This window comes from Leptopilina boulardi, unplaced genomic scaffold (assembly GCF_019393585.1).
Source record: "Leptopilina boulardi isolate dan_hultmark-lab unplaced genomic scaffold, ZJU_Lbou_2.1 LbouV2_123, whole genome shotgun sequence".
NCBI lineage: Eukaryota > Metazoa > Arthropoda > Insecta > Hymenoptera > Figitidae > Leptopilina > Leptopilina boulardi.
This window is the reverse complement of record NW_026137667.1, coordinates 5,354,037-5,371,939: the sequence shown is the minus strand read 5'-3', so window position 1 is coordinate 5,371,939 and position 17,903 is coordinate 5,354,037. Positions and strand designations below refer to the sequence as shown.

Here is a 17,903-nt window from a genome sequence, read left to right as displayed (position 1 = left end):
GAAGGAAACAGGGAGGATTATTGATTAACGATATTTAAATTAAGAAATTGTAAAAAAAAATTCCAAAGTCATATTTATAATAATTATTTAATAATTTAAGGCCCAATTTCTTAAATTAAAAAAAAAAATGCTAATTTTTGAAAAATTTTAAATTACACATTTTCGAGGGCTTGAGATAATTTATTGATGTTACAGGTATTCTATTTTAATCAACGACCTCTTTATAAAGCGGTGTAAAATTAAACCCTTTTACAGCCAACGCTGCATATACACGTGGGGTTTTTTTTTTATTTCGCTTCTTTTTATATAATTAATTTTTCCACGACAAAAAAACCTGATAATTAACTTAAAATAAAAGTCGATTGAAATTCTAAACTAACTTCAAAGGAATATTTATTAAATCATCAGAGATTAATTAATCAAATTAAATTCATTTGAATATTTTTATTAAAAAATTCATAAATTGAAATATTTTTTTGATTTCTAATTAAATTATCCATAATGAGAAAAATTAAATTAATTTATTTCAATGTAATTTTTTTTAGTTATCTGGACAACAAAGTCTTTGTTTCCCTGGCAAATGGTGATGTCACGGTGTATTCGCGAGATCAATGTGAGATAATAGAATTAAACTTTCCAAAAAAAAACAATTGTCCTCGAATAATACTAAAAAAAAAAAATTATTTTTCAGTGGGAATTTGGAATACGACAGATCCAATGACTGTTTCAGTCAGTACAGACGCTTCACCTGTTACCAAAATGCTACCAGTTTCGGGAAAATTGTGGTGTGGTTGTCACAATACAATTAAAATCTTAAACACCTATTCTTTGGATATCGAACATACTTTTACAGTTAATAACGATGCTAGTCGAACGGTATCCTGTATGGCAAGTTCCGGTGGTTTGGGAGTTTGGATTTCTCTACACAATAGTGCAGTACTTAAACTTTTTCATGCAACCAGCTATGAATGTTTATCGGATATCAATATTGCTCCGGCGGTAACAAAAATGCTTGCTAGTAAGTGTTAAATCTAACACAATATAAAGGAAATTAATTAAAATAGCAAAAAAAAAAAATTAAAATTCTATGAAATTTATTTTAACGAAAATATTAATCTTGTTGCAGGTTGCGATGACATAATTAGACAACATAAAGCTGCTTGTCTAAGGGTCACAGCTCTATTAGCTTGCAACGAATTATTATGGATTGGAACAAGTGCAGGAGTCCTTTTAACAATGCCTATTCCTCATATTAAACCATCCACACAAAGAATGACACAACTTCCAATTGTAACAGGTAAATTATTCTAATATTCCCTAGGTCAATAATTTCGACTAATTTTCAATTAGTAATAATTTTTTACCTTATAATTGATATTTTAAACACTTTCATTAAATCAATAAATACAGAAACGAATTTCAACAATGTACATATAACCTAACTTTTATTTGTCACACTTCCGAATTCAATTAACATTTCACTACTTTTAATTGGAAACTATAACTGTTTTGTTAATATTTTCAATAAATTCACAATCTAGAATAAGTTTTGATAATAAATCAATTGTAAATCAATAAATTTTTAATCAATTAAATACCAAAAAGAAACTGACAAATTTCACGATTTGAGGTGAACGAAAACGACAATAAATGATAGGTTATGTTGAAATAAAATATATCTTGACCGGAAATAAAATTCATAAAATCAGAAATAATATTTCGAAAATATCATGAAATCAAATTAAAGAATAAATCGAACAATATATTAGATTAATATAAGTAACTTACCGGCATCGTGGTAGATGAAAACGCGTGATGGCCACTTGACGAAAAAGGGAAGAGAATCCAGAATTCTTGATGATCCACAATCATATCTACACAAAAACACTATATTTTATTTAATTTTCAAGATTTCGGTTTAAAATTTAATAAAACATTACGATAAATATACATTTTTGGATGTAAAAAGTATGAGAATAGCGGAGCACAAGAAACGGTTGCAACTGTACGCGCACAATGAGCTTTTTTGTGAGACAGTGTTGCCAATGTTTCAAAAATGCAAATGAGCATAGCGTCACTTTTTAAATGATTCATTATTGCAATTTAATAAACTTTTTCGACAAAATAGGGTGAAACTAATTAATTTTGATGTTTAATTATTAGAATTTTACAATTTTTATAATTTTTAAATTAATAAATATTCAGTAAATTCATGTTTTCTATCGGAGTTGAAATTCAAAAGATCATGTGACTGATCTGCGCATGCGGACTAGTTAGAAATAGCTGAATTCAAATATTCAAATATTTTATTCCTGGTTTTATCAATTTTTAAATTTGTTTTAATATTTTATTAATTATTGAAATAAATAAAATTAAATATATAATATTTTCATTATATCAATAAATAATATAAATTAATAATAACTATCTAGAGCAAAGGACAAAAAATAAATTATTATTAATAAATAAAATAATATTGATGAAAAATGATATATTATATAAAAATATAATATATAATTTTACATACATTTTATATGTATTAATGTATTAATATAAATTAATTAATAAAATATTAAATTAAAATTTAATAAATTGACAATATTTTGTATCAAAATTAATTTTTCAAATAATAATAAATTTATTATTTAAATTATTATTAAATATGAATGAGAAAATTAAATTAAATTATTATTCATTTGATAAATTTTTTAATTATTTGGAGTAATTTAAAAATTGTTTTGTAATTTTTTTATTAAAATTAAAAAAATTGTGTTTTGGTAAAATGTTATTAAAAAAAAATAATATAAATAATTTATATCGTTTTAGGTGTTCCACATGGACACACAGGTCACGTAAGATTTTTAACATGTGTTGAAATGTCAACACAATCGAAAAATGATGCACGTCCAAAAATGAATCGTTACACATATGATACGGGCAATGTTCCACAAAATAATATAAATCATGGAAAAATTCTTGTGATATCGGGTGGTGATGGATATGAGGATTTTCGTGGACCACAAGCATCAGCTGAACTTCAAGCTGGTCGTGAGGATTCGACAAATCATCTTTTATTATGGAAAGTTTGATATAACAAAAACCGGCTTCATGTCCGGAAAATAATTTCTGATGAATTTCGTCATGACACGCCATGTGAATCGAGTCACGTCGTTTGACAAAAGGAAGATGTCCCAGTGATTCTTGATAAATCCTTGGGATTATTAAATTTGCTTCTTGAACCAATGGAAACTAGTTTGCCATTTGGAGGAAGCGATTTGCTTTCGACAAAGTTAAAATGGACGGCCGGTTGGTTGGGCAAGGAAAAGAAAAAAGAGAGGAAAAAAAGTTTGGTTAATGGTTTGGGGTCCTCGATGGAAGTTAAATCCCTAGCGAATTTCTTTATCGGCGAAAAAGAAAGCAAATAATAAGAGGGATGGAGAAAAAAAAAGAGAGAGAGAAAAAGAGGGAGAGAGGCTTGTAAATTTATCCTAACATCCGAAGCTAATTTTCCAAAGACGTGTTTCCGAAAAAAAAAAAGTTTATACGATCTTGAAGTGAAATTATATCCCTAAAAGTTCGATAAACTCATAATGAACAACTTTCTAATAAGTTCACTTTATCTATAAATATACTTATCAGTATTTCAAGTATCGAAATATATTTTTAGTTTTGAAAAATATGACAATTTTTTTTTTTTTATCATTTTTTGTGATATATGAGAAATTTATTTATTTCTCTTGTTAATTTATTTATTTTCATTTATATCTTGAATTTATTTTAATATTGTAGATAAAATTCTTTTAAATTTAATAAGATTGTTTTGATATGTAATTTAAAGTGATTTTATCTCTTTGTTTTTAACTTTAATTCAATATTGTAATTAATTTTTTTAATTAAATTGAATTTTATTAATTACGATTTGGAAAATTAACTTTCAGCCTCCTAACTTTTCTATATACCAAGAATGTCCTAGGGATCAGTTATTTTTTTTTCTGAAAAGAAAATTTTATCGCACTGCCTGAAAGTTATAATGAAAGAATTTCTCGATACTTATATCGTTTTACACAATTGTTCCTTAATTATGATTAAAATCTATTTGTTCTTCAAAAACTAATTTTTTCTAAATAGATATATATCAAATATGTACATGTTTGTCAAAGGAAACTTTGTTTCCATAAATAATGTGCGAACAAAATTGTTTTTGTCCTGCAATTATTTTGCCATAAATTTTTGTACAAAAAAAAGAGATCATTTTTCAAAAAGATCTTTTGTAATTTAAAAAAAAATGAAAAACAAAGTTTTCTAAAAAAAAAAAAAAAAATGAAGCGCAAGAAAGCTTCAAAAGCTCTAAATAGTAAATCATTGTCTATTGTGTATATATTAAATGCATAACAATCAATGTCTCAACTTTATTGTAATCAAGACGATTAAAAATTTCTTATTATATAAATATTTCAAAAAAATTTCTAGAATCATCTTTTCAATAAAATTTTCAATTGTGGATAAATTAGAAAAATTACTGCCTTTAAATCAGACAATATATATATATGTATAAATCATTTTAAAAAATTTATCATTATTATTATTTCATTCTTTGTATTTAAATCTAATTCTAAATTTGTATATTGATCTAAATTTTAAAAATATTATCATTTCAAGACTAAAAAAAAATTGTAGTGATTATTAATTTAAATTTAAAATGCAGTACCTGAAAAAAAACGCGCGCCTAAAATTCTAATAAAAAATATGTGCCAAAAGAAAGAAAAAAAATATAACAGGTAGAAAAAATTGCCTAAGTAGAGCTTTTTTCGTGAAATTTCACATTTTTCCAAAAATTCAAAAATAAAATACAAAAATTTTATTCTTCGTGCAGTAGAAATTTTTTAATCTATACAAGAAACAAAAATAGTGAAATATTAAAATTAAATCTTTTTAATTTAATGATAATAAAAGTATATAAAATTTCAACAAGAGAAAATTATAAATAAACGTATATACATTTTTATTCAATCTGTGTAAAGTAAAATGACGATAAATTATATTTCCGTTTGTGTCTATGAACGAAGTGCATATCTGCTAAATATATTTGTACTATATATGTATATTTATTATTGAATTTTATTTTATCAACTATTCCTCAGTTATTTTTGCATCCTAAGGAAATAAATCGACATTTTTGTCCTATATTTTCAAAGTTTAAAATAATTTATGAAATTAATTATAAATAGAAATGTAAAATAATATTTAACATTTATAATTTATAATGATTAATGGTAATTATGTAAACAAATTTAAGATGACGATGTAGAGAAAATGACACTTTTATGCCTTTTTTTTACATTTATTCACGACAAATTTATGCTCGTCAGACATTTTTGAATTAATATGAAATATACATTAATTTTTAATTTTCTTATAGTAATGACAAATAGTTAATAAAAAATATATATTCACATAATATTTACAAAACAGAATTTACATTTTTTTTTAAATATTTATTTGATATTAATTTTATTAAAATAAATTTTCCAATATTTTTTAAATTAAAAAAATTTATCTATTTAAAACATCTTTCTTTTATTAATTGTCTAACAAAAGTTATTCTAAAGTACAAAAGCAAAAGCTTAAATAATATTTTAATTATTATTAAAATACATATACATTGTAGTCTTTGATTTTATATTTTTACCTTATTTAATAAATTGATACATTTACTGACTAGATAAATGGACATTTAATCACAAAGATCATTATCACTTACAATGATTTGTATAAATTTTGTCATGAAATAATAGAAAAAAAATTACATTTTCTCAATACTTGAGAAAATAATAATAATTTAATTATAATTAAATTGTTGACTGTAAAGGGTTTAAAATTTAAAAAAAAATTTTGTAAGAAAAATATAAATTTCAGACTAAAAATTAAAAAAAACTTTTCAAAAATTTATTGGAGAGTTTTTTAATTTTTCTGAAAATTTAATTTTAAATTTGATAATGACTTTTTTCAAAATTAGAACGTCACTTTCATTTGCAAAAACAAATGATCGGAGCTTTTGGTTCTATTTTAAATAGAATAATTTTTTTTTGTTTATTTTACATAGACTGTAAATAATAAACTATTTAATGGAATGTATTAAAAGTCTTTACACTTTACAATCTCAATTTTTAGATCACATTTGCGTTATTCTAAATTGTAAAATTTAATTTTTCTCTTGATATTCAATAATAATACACTTTAATATCAAGAGAAAATATCGTATAATTTATCAAATAAATTAGTCGATGAAAAGAAAATCTTTAAAGATATTTTAGTTATTTTATATAAGTAACTTAATTATACTTAATTATATACACTACAAATTTCTTTTCAAAATTTTAAAGATATATGTGTGACATACTCTTAAAAAATTCCATTTAGATTATCAAAATATAGTTTTTCTTTTACAAAATAATTTTTAAAAGTACAAACGTTATCAAAATTAAACTAAAATATAAAAATACTATATGATTAATAAATCGTATAATAACAAATCCATGAGGATTTTTCTTTTTGGATAGATTACAAAGGAATCTAATAAGAGTATATTAAAATTTGTATTCTAGAAGTTCAGTATACTTCTGAACTTCTCAAATTTCGTGCTTCAAGTAACTAAAATCCTAATATTTCATCAATACTTAATTTCTCAAAATACCAGAATGTTTATAAAAAATAAATTTTTTTTTTTGTAAATAATAGACGTAAATCTGATAAAAATTTTGTACAATTATACCTAATGAAACAAATAAAAAAATTAATTTCCCCTCTTGTTTGAATTCAAATAAATTAAATTTTTTAAAAATTAGGATTCATACAGCAACAGAAACTAACTGAGGTTCATGAACCTCACTGACTGGTGTTGATGGAGCTTCGGTAATAGGTGTTGGCAAATCAGCACTACTACAATGATGTTCAGTTGTTCCTAAATCAATTATTAAAATTTTAATAAACTCAAAATGACTTCTAATGTTTATTGAAATTAAAAATCAAAATCTTTCAAACAAATTTTTAAATTAAATCTAAGAAGCAGGATTATTTTCATTTATTAGCTCATTATATACTATTACATAATTTTTACATAACATGATCCCATTATTTCTCCCTATATTATTAGAAAACGATAAAAATTTAAATTTTGTAATTAATTTAATATATTCAATTTTATTGAACATATTTTTCTTTATTATTACTATTTTTCTAACATATCGAAAAATAGTCTACGAACATTCAATATTAAAAATACTAATTGTATTAATTAATATTTCTAAAATGGAAATTAAGCTTTGTGAGACTAATTTATTTCTTCTGTCATAGTAAAATATATGATTAATTAAAATTTTAATTAAATAATTAAAAATATAGAAAAGAACGTAAAATAAATCAACTTTCAATTTAGATGAATTTCTAGTGAAATAAATTAAAAAACACACATAAATCAATAATTTCCTAATTAAAAAATCAGGTTTAAAAAAAAAAGAACAAAACAATTTGATAATCAATAAAAAAATATCTTTGAGTTCAGGTAAATGGAAAATTAGAAATTGAACGATAGTCATGCATTTCAATATTAAAAATAATAATAAAAATATAACCTGTTAAAGAATTCGATCTACTTCTCGGTGTCCAACACATACGACACAATGGTTTAAAAAAACCAAAATGTGGATGTCGCCTTCTCAGAATTACGTAAATATATGGATCCAGAGTAAAATGAATGCATAAAAGTATATCAGCAATTCCATAAAAGATTTTGAAAATTTTGCGTATAACTTTTCCATCATTACTAGGCATTGTATGCTCATATTGCGTCAATGGAATTGATATCTGTAATAATAAAATATATACATAAATAAAAATTAATAATTACGAAATCACAATATAATATATTATTACATATATAAAAATCTACATTCTAAATATATTTGCGTGAAAAATTAATAATTAATTTCAATTATAATGAAAAAAAACATGAAAAATAATTTCAAGAGGTCTTAAACCTTGACGAGTCTTTTGGTTTATTAAATCAACAGCGCGGGTTAATTATAATCCTTTTATGTTTATCGGTTCATTGTCATTGTCATTGACAGTATGCGCATTCATTCTTCATAAAACTAACATGCACATATCGTGAGTAAATCAACGACATTTCCCTCTAGGGCATTGTTCCAAACAAAATATTACTCTCGTGTGATAAAAGAATGACATTCACATTTTTTATATTCCGCTCACTGTTATTCTTGAATTCATCTAAATTTATTAAACGGACAATATTTTGCCGCAACTTGTATTGCTATATATCAATACCAATTTAAAAGTATATATATAAAATTTTATGATTTATTGGCAAATACTTTTTTCGTTGAAAAATAATTTTAATTATTTAATATTAATGAAAAAACATTTAACATCAATTAACAGTTTTTCAATCCTTTTTAATTTTTTTTTTTCAAATTCGATATGAAAAATAAATTTTACAATTAAAATTACAAATTTATTTTGACTACGTGACTTTGGGCGAGTATGAAATTTTTGTAAAATTTCGAGGATTATTCCCAGACGTACAAATAAGGAAAGAAAGAGATGAAGAAAGCAAAAAACGCGAAAATGGAACAAGCCACAACAATATTGTCTTTTCTTCTAGATAATACATTTGACCTGAGGGTATTCGTTTTATTTCGTGAAAGCGAAATTCACAACTATAAATTTAGATTGATTAGATATTTGATATGTTTTAATAATAAAAATTATTAAATTAATTATTGTCAGTGATTCAGAAGAAAAATTCTCGAATAATAATTGAAAAAAAAAATAATTAATAATGCAATAATTTATAAATAATTAATATTAAAATAATTAAATAAAATTTTTTAAAATCAACTTTTGAACAAAATTAGCATTAAAATTTTTTAACGATACTTCTAACAAGTATCAACATGAAATATGGGATAAAATTGTAAAATTGTGCCTCATCTCAAGGGAATCTTTTATCAGTAACATCACCTTTCCAACTTGACATGTGGAAAATAAGTATATCCTTGAAAAAAAAAAGTTTTTTTTATACAAGTTATTAAGGAAGTTAATAAAAATTTCGAACTATTTTTCATGAGCTTTTGATGCTCACTGAATAGAAACGAAAAATGATGACGTTTTGTCTTCTAATGGACCAGTTATAATTTTATATATAAGTATATACGCACGGGTGAAGAAAAATTATCGCTTTGAAAAGATCTTTGTGGTGAAATCCCCAGCCTCCCTTCTTGAATATATATAAAGTTACTTCTTTCTACGTGATAAAAATTACTATAGCCTATATAACGAAATGTATTCTTGAAAATCCTTATATATACATCGTTGATATTTTTAAAAATAGCCATTTTCCATTCTCAAAACAAATCCCATCGCTTTACATAAATTATTGGAAAACAAAAAAATTAAATTCTATACAAATATTTGTATTACAAATGAAAAGAGAAAAGCTTTTTGTTATTTAATTTTTTTCTCTATTTTCTTTTTTTTACTAATTATTTATTATTATATTATCGAAAAAAAAAGAAATATTAAAAATCTCACCATTTGAGGCATCCAAAAAACGACGAATGAGATTGATAAAACAGCCATAAGACGGGAAAATGCTCTTTCTTCAGCGGTGGCAACTACTTCTTGTGTTGAACCAGCGACCGTTAAAAGTGGCTTTATTCTCGATGAAGCTCTGGAAATACGTCTTATATTTCCGGTTCGACGTCCCATTCGATTGAGTGCTCGAGAAACTGCCAAATTACACGCCACAATGGATAAACAAAGAAGGGTGCCTGAAAAAAAGAGAAAGATTAGATGACAAAACTTTTGTATATAAAGAAACAAAATTATTTATCTTTTTTTTTCTTTTAGCAAAAATTGATATTAAGTTTTATTTATTCGAAAAAAATAGTAATTTATTCTTTTGACAATTGTTTTTTGTCTAGATGAAAATAAAAAAAAGTAATTTCGCTAAAAATAAAAATTTTCTAAAAATTCAATTTTTTTTCTTACATATATATATATAATTTAAAATTAATTTACAAACCACATATAAACCAAATATAGGCGTACGCAATGTCACCGGCTTCTTCGGCTTCTCTATATCGGCCACATTTTCCATTTTTAAAATAAAGACCAAATCCAAAAAGTGGCAATGTTGTTAATGCCGCTGCTCCCAACCAAAGGATCAACATGAATCTCACAATTACTGGAAATGTCACGTGCTAAAAAATAAATTTTATCATTAATTTAAAAATATTTACCATTTTTTTTTTCAAACAATAATTATAATAAATAATAATAAAAAAAATAATTTCCAAATGGCTTCAATATGATATATAAATAAAATAATCTAACATACAAATATAAAGATTTAATTTGGATATATAGGAAAACTGTATTTATAGTATTTTCTAATTCCTGTTTGTCTTATAATTTAAGCCATGTTGGTTATAAGATTCCCCCAATTCGGCAATAATATATATTAAGACTCATAGATTTTGCGGAATAGACGATTTTTTATTGCCTGAACACTACTAACCATAAGCAATAATTTCCTAAAATAAAAGGGACGAATTCAGAAGAAATCATTGTCTTTTGTTTTGAAAAAGGAAAAAGAAGAAAATCTATATATAGATACACAATATATTGAGAAAATTCGTGTAACAATATAAAGGGAGAAAAAAAAAGATTAATGATTTGAAAATTTCTAAATTTCAAAGAATTTTATTCAGTAATAAATATCTTTTATGATTGAAAAAAAGGGATATAATTCTTTTAAATATTGAGGGTAAAAGAGAATATATTATGGAAATGTAAAACAAGATACATAAAAATGCCTCTCTATCAGAATAATTTTAAGTATCGTTAAAAAATGAAAATTCATATTTTCAAAAAAAAATTTTATAATTAAAAAATAAATTTTTGAAAATTTCAAAATTTTACAATTAAATATTAAAGATAATAGTTTTAATATACAAATATTAATAATAATTATAAAATAATAAAAATAGTAAATGATAAAATAAATAAATAGTAATGAAAGATCATTGGACTTTTGTAAATAAACAAATATTTTATATTTAAAAATTTCCTCAAAAAATATTTTTTGAATAACGCACCAAAGGAAAAGTTTATTTTAGTTGAATCATTTGATGAAAATTTTTTTCTTTTCTTTTTAATGGGAAAAAGAATAAAAAAAATTATTGCCTTATTTTATAATAATGATGAAAATGCACTAAACTAATTTGACATTTATAATCCGTTAATTTCATTATTTCCCATGAATATGATTCTACATTGACAGATGATGCCTTTTAGTATAAATATATATATTTTTAGGATATCCTTGAAACTAATTTCTAATTTTAGAGATATGTTCTACTTTATAATTTTTTATTTTTAGTAATAATTGTTTATTCTAAATTTTTTTGTTTTTAATTTTTTATTAAAATAAAAGACAAGTTAATCTAAATTTCCCAGAAATTTAATAATTTTAAATTCATTTTGACCTTAAATCGATATTTTATCAAATTACGAAAGAAGACTTTTTAGTATGTTTGGGGGATCTTTTTTTTCAGATTATCAGGAATTCAACAAATCGAAAATAGTTTCATAATACTTTTTCCTTGTTTGAATAAATAGAGTGATAAATAATAAATTTTGTTTTTTACAACAAAAATAAGAAAAATAAATAAAAATAATTAGAAGCATTATTTCTTAAATAGTTCAATAAAATTGAATTTTGAAATCTGCAATGATAAAATTATATATATACAAGACTTCTGATTAACGATTATATAAAGATTACAATGTTATTGACCCGATTTTTTAATTATTCTTGTTGTGAAACAAATATTATCAAAAAAATGTTTGTTTTTAATGAATATATAACAATGTTTATTTATAAAAATATAAAAATAAAATAATGCGATTATACATAATAAAATGTAACATAAATATTATTTGTAATGACATATTCGAAAAATATTTTTAGAATCGAAAATTGAATGAAATAAAAAAAAATCCTATATTCAATTATAAGTTTCGTGTCAAAAAGTCCATTTCTCATCTTTAGTTCGAAGGTTTAAGTCAATGAATCAAATATAACACAACTTTTTCCTCTCGATATGTGAAAATAAAAGAAGAAAAAAAGCTTTAGATAAATATTTGATACTGAAAATTGCAATCGTATTTTTATAATTTCAAAAAAAAAAAAAAACTAAAAATTATTTTATTTTTTTAATAAATTCTTATTCCCATAAAACAATTTTTTTGACATTATATTTTTATATTAAGAAAAAAAAAATTCTAAAAAAAAATTAAATATAGGAGACACAACTAAATGTGAGATAACTGACGCATTTGAGGTCAAGATTATTAGTGTACAGAATTGTCTGCTATTGACCTATGAACTTTTTACTTGATAAAAAGTCGGCGATCTAAATTCTGAAACAATGTATCAGGTAGATTGGCAAAAAAAAAAAGTTTTTTGATTGAAAAATAACACACTCCGTTTATTTGGCATTTTTATGCAAAAAAAATTTTTTAACGCACGATATGTAAATTCAGTTATTTTAATATTATTAAAAATAAATAAGAATTTAACAAAGAAATTTTTTTTTTTAATATTCATATATTTTTTAGCGTTAATATTATTAATAATCTTATTAATTTCAAGGAGTGTTTGATGTAAAAAATGAATTTTCAAATAAAATTTTTTTTTAACCCTACTCTTTATTTTCCTTCAAAAATAAATTATGCGTCTAGTTGCAATAAAAAAATAAAATAATAGTTTCCTGTTCCAGTTTAAAAAAAAACACGCGCAAATATCCTATTTTTATTTGTGAAGATTTTATAAATTGAAGCAATTTTTTTCTTTTACACGTTAAATAAAAGAAAATGATTTTTTTTGAAATTTTCAATAATATTTGCAAGCAAAAAAAAAAAAATAGTTAATCTTGAACTTGATTTTTCAATTTTTCTTTTTCAAAAAGAAATTTTAAAATATTTTCAATGTCAGGTCATGGTTTTTGTGACTAATTTTAAAAATATACGAGAAAAAAGTATTCTTTTTTCCTCCTCTTGCATATTGATATCAAAACTTTAAATACTTTTATAATAAATTATACAATAATTATTAAAGGATCAATAAATATTTCTATTTAATTTGAAAAAATAAAGAAAAGAATAAAAAAAAAAATATTTTTATATGTTCAATGATATGAATAATGATGATAAAAGTTTTATGATCGCATAAAATCGAGATTTCAATCTATGTATGTTTTTTATAAATATAACTAAAAGGTTCACCCAATATGGATCCAATTTTCTAAATTAACTCTTTATATCCATCTATCATTAATATATTGTCTGATGATCATGCTGAGGTAATTAGTGTCCTTAGACATCACAATGAGACAAAATTAAATTAATACTATATTTTCAGCGTTATTTCATTTCTAGGTTTCATTCATTTCATACGCGAGCACATTGGGTTTTCGAATAAAATTTATACGAGCATTTAATTAAATTAAAAAATTAATAAATAATAAATAAAAAAATATTTCAATAATTAATAACATTAAATTATTAATAAAAAATAATAATTAAATTTGACATTAAGAAATAAATAATTTTTTTTTTTTAAACTGATTTGAAGAAATTTTCACTGATGATTTAATTTATTATTTCTTCGTAATTCTTTATCTAGGAGATAGAGTCGCATTTTTTGCTCATTCTTTTTTTAGTAATATTTGATTACGTACTCTAGACGACTATATGGTCGTAAACCTTTTGCTACTGTCTTCAACCCTTTAAATATTTTCTTTTTCTTTTATATAAATAGTTTTCTTTGCAATCATCTTTTTTGTGTCTCTCAGACTGATTTCTTATCAAAAAAATTTGTTTTCTTTTTTTATTCACATTTCTTTTTTAAAGTAAACTATTTTTCTTTAAGTGAAAAATTTAATTTTGGTAAAATTTTGCAATTTTTAAATTATTTTAAAAATTTAATTAAATTTAATAATTAATTTATTAATAATAATTAATTTTTTTATTACCTTTTGATAAACGAAGGGTCTGGTTAAAGCAAGCCATCTTTCTGCTGCCATAACAATGGCAACACATCCACTAAAGAGTCCAAAAAGTCTCCATATCACACGAAATGAACAAACAATTTGAGATGATTGCACGTCATTAACATAAATTGTCACATACATTTGCACCAACATTCCCAATAATGCTACCAAATCGTTAGTAGCGAGACAACGAAGCATCAATAAATGCTTTGGATTCCTTCTCTGTAAGACAAAAAAAAAACATGATTTTTTAAAATTATAATCCAATTTTTAATTTCTATTTTATCCTATATTTTATTAATTATTATTCCAGTAAATAACAGTGGACGTGTTTGCATTTATAATATATTATTTACTTTCATAAATTATTGATTATATTTCACATCGTATTCACCCTAATTTAGATTCCATCTCTTTATTGTTCAATGAACCACTAAAAGACATTTTAGACGCAGTAAATAATATATTATCACTGTCTTCTTTTTTCAAATAAAGATTGATTTCTTTAATTTAATGGTATTTTATTATAAATAATATTTTTTCAGACATGTTAAAGAATTTTTTTTTCGAAATTTATTTATTTTCTCAAGACTAGACAAAATATTAATAAAAAAAAAGGGAAAAAATAAATTTTCTCTTAAAAAAAGATTTCTAATTCACTACTATATTTATATAATTGATTAGCTGTTCAACTTTTTATAAAAATATTTATAAAAGCGGAAGAAGATTGTATTTTTTTCTTGAAATAATAATAAATATTTTTTTTTTTGATTTATAGAATGTCATCAATTAAGAAATTTTTCAAACTGAATTTGGAAATGGAATAAAAATTTTGCAATAAAAATCGATTTTATTATTATTTTTAATTATATTTTTGGTAATTATTAATTATTATTATAATTAATTACTGACCTTGTCTTTATGAAAAAGTATTGTTAATGCCGAAACATTGCCCACAACACCAGCAATGTAAACCATTGTAAGTAGCATTTGTTTTGCAAAACTCACATAGGGCACCATTTTATCATTAGTAATATTTGTCATACTTAAATGATCAAATGATGTTGTAACTTCCATGATGTTATTTTTATATACTATACACTTTGTACCCCTATTTCATATAACCAATTAATATTAATCGATATCCTTTTAAAAGAAAAAAATTTTTTTTCTCTCATATACAACTTTCAGTTTATAATACTCAACTTCTTCTATTATATATATTTTAAACATTTTCTTGAAACGTTATCATGAAAATTCATCGATGATACATTGATAATTCGAAGAAAATTCTCCTCGTTTTTCTAAATTCATTATCTTCGCGTGACATTTTATTGAAGAGTGATTAAAAAATTTGTTCCTCACTTTTTCATTATCTCTAATGGGACTAAATAATTTTTAGTGTCAATGAAACATGCGTGTTTATTTCAAAATTATTTCATTAAATAAGGAAGTGAGTTTATTATTCAGTTGAGAATTAGAATTTTTTTCTATTGTCCTTTTTAATTAAGCTTCTTTTTTTTAAACGAAAAATCATAAAATGAATTTTGGAGATATGTGAAAGTCATCTTCAAAGATTGACATTTTTTTTCTCAATGAACCGGTTTATTTTCTTGATGGATATATATATATATATATATATATATATATATATATAATTAACTCTTTTGTAGAAATATAGTCACAATTCTTTTGAATAGTCCAAATTTTTTTTTATCATTCTCCAATCTGGCAACATTGCAATAAAACCTTTTTCTGTTTTTTATACCTGTATAAGCCAGAAAGTAGTTTTCAAATATAATCAAAAACACAGTTCGCACAAATTTTAAATCACTAGTTTAAAATTTTTTTTTCTTTTTTGATAATTCACTTTTTGATAAATTTATCAAAAATTTGAAAGAGGTATGTATTCTTTTTGGTAAACAGCTAAATGTTCACAATACAATCTTCACTTGTTATAAGAAATTTTCTTCTCCCAAGATTGTTGAATGAAAATACATTTATTTTTTTTTTTCCTTCAATTTTTTGATTGATGAAAAATTGATGATTTTAATTAATTTGTTTTTTTTAAATCGTCAAATGACTGCGGAATATTGAAAAAAAAATTGGAAAAAATTGACGAGAATATTTTTTCCATTTCACAGTTGCCGCCTCACTGAATCAAAAACACGAGGTCCTAGCAGTTTTGTTTATAGAGACACATTGCTGATAAAATTGTGGGTCAGCGCGCAAACAATTTGCGCATCTTCTCAAATCTTCTTCATGATAATTCAATGATTTTTTTTTTTTTTTTTTTATTTTGAATATATATCTTCTTTTTCTTCTTTCTTTTTCTCTCTCATCCATTGTCGATATAATAATATTTTCATAGAGAATGAAAACAAGTTGAATGGATCTGAAAATAATAATTCAAATTTTAATTTAATTTATAAATTAATTAATTAGTTAAAATAATAGATACAATGATTCTTATTTTATTGGTTTATCAATTTACTAGTAATTAGTTAATTATTCAATAATAATTATTATAATTAGTAGTGAATAATTATTATTTAATAATTAATTAATAATTAATTAATAATTAATAACTATTTTTCTAAACGTTATTTTTGTTTTTTTTTGCGTTTGCATTCGTCCTTCCAACAGGTACATAAAGTACCATCATTATGTAGATTAGAAATAATTATTAATGAAACATTTTTGCGTGTCTTTTTTTACAATGAGGGTTAGAACCAAATTTTATTTCTCTACAGTAAACACGTTGTTGTTCACAAATTTGAAACGTATATAAATAAAAATAAACAAAAAAAGCAAAAAAATTCTATTTTAATTTATATTTGTAATAATTAATAAATTTTCGAAAAATTGATTAACTAGAAAAATTATTGGAATATTAATTTTTGAAATTGAAATAAGAACAAACTATGTAGTTTTGCATTCAACACTCTTTTTTTGAAAATTGTATAAATTTGCGTGCCAATGCAAATATCCATAATTCTTACGAAACTGTTGACCGTTTTATTGAATCTTCAACTTCGTGTTAAATAAGATATGAATCTTGTTCTCGTTTTGCTATATGAAAAAAAAATTTTAATGTTTTCAGCGCTCCATTAATAATAATCTTATTTTAATTATATACACACAAGTACATCTAAAAACCCTTATCAAGAATAATGTCCTATATATTTTTTTTAAATTATAAAAAGATAGAAATACCTGCTCTTTTGATAAATAAAAAAAATTTGAAGAGAAAAAATACGAATCATGTAAATGTCCTATCGATTTCAGCTTGAGGTCAAATACCCTTCATAATCTCACGTCAAAAAAGAAAAAAAAAATTTTTTCCTCTAAATAGTTCTTTCCTGATCCTTTATTAAGATTTGATGTCTTTAATTTTATATACCACAAATTTTTCAGTTATATTAATGATAATTATGGGATTCCATATCAAAGGGGAAGAAACATTTTTTTTTTACTTGATTGAATTTTTCTTTACAAAAAATTGAAATTTTTTTTTTTTTATATTATTATTATTTTTAGAATATTTAAGAATATAAAAAATATAATTATAAAATAGTGGAAAATATTTATACGGATTACAAATGCGAGTATTTTTCCATGTGACAATAATTAAAAACAAATGCTATTTATAAGAAGCATTTCCTTCATCTTAGAATGGACTTCTATAAACATACAATGGACAATATAGAAAATGATCAGGAAATTGATTACAATAAATACTGACTAAATTGCTACCATAAGAATCAT

The 17,903-nt window shown here is 22.7% G+C and overlaps 2 protein-coding genes across 5 annotated transcripts in view; one reads left to right on the top strand and one right to left on the bottom strand.

Annotated features, from left to right (window-relative positions):
• LOC127287896 (rho guanine nucleotide exchange factor 17) overlaps nucleotides 1-5,098 on the top strand; it is a 32,943-nt gene extending 27,845 nt beyond the window's left edge. For 2 of the 4 annotated variants that reach the window (XM_051315068.1, XM_051315058.1), the window contains 4 exons: nucleotides 546-613; nucleotides 692-1,018; nucleotides 1,127-1,297; nucleotides 2,827-5,098. In XM_051315068.1, coding sequence (XP_051171025.1) covers nucleotides 546-613; nucleotides 692-1,018; nucleotides 1,127-1,297; nucleotides 2,827-3,089 — 829 coding nt within the window. In that variant the 3' untranslated portion in view covers nucleotides 3,090-5,098. Of the gene's footprint in view, nucleotides 1-545; nucleotides 614-691; nucleotides 1,019-1,123; nucleotides 1,298-2,826 lie in introns of all 4 variants that reach the window. The other 2 variants (XM_051315063.1, XM_051315056.1) reach the window with 1 other exon arrangement.
• Nucleotides 5,099-6,572: 1,474 nt separating this feature from the next.
• Nucleotides 6,573-17,903, bottom strand: part of LOC127290938 (prostaglandin E2 receptor EP3 subtype) — a 249,774-nt gene continuing 238,443 nt past the window's right edge. The window contains exons 10-15 of the mRNA XM_051319783.1: nucleotides 15,048-16,530; nucleotides 14,118-14,357; nucleotides 10,103-10,280; nucleotides 9,610-9,848; nucleotides 7,632-7,863; nucleotides 6,573-6,961 (exon numbers count right to left, since the gene is read on the bottom strand). Coding sequence (XP_051175740.1) covers nucleotides 6,849-6,961; nucleotides 7,632-7,863; nucleotides 9,610-9,848; nucleotides 10,103-10,280; nucleotides 14,118-14,357; nucleotides 15,048-15,212 — 1,167 coding nt within the window. The 5' untranslated portion in view covers nucleotides 15,213-16,530 and the 3' untranslated portion in view covers nucleotides 6,573-6,848. The remainder of the gene's footprint in view (nucleotides 6,962-7,631; nucleotides 7,864-9,609; nucleotides 9,849-10,102; nucleotides 10,281-14,117; nucleotides 14,358-15,047; nucleotides 16,531-17,903) is intronic.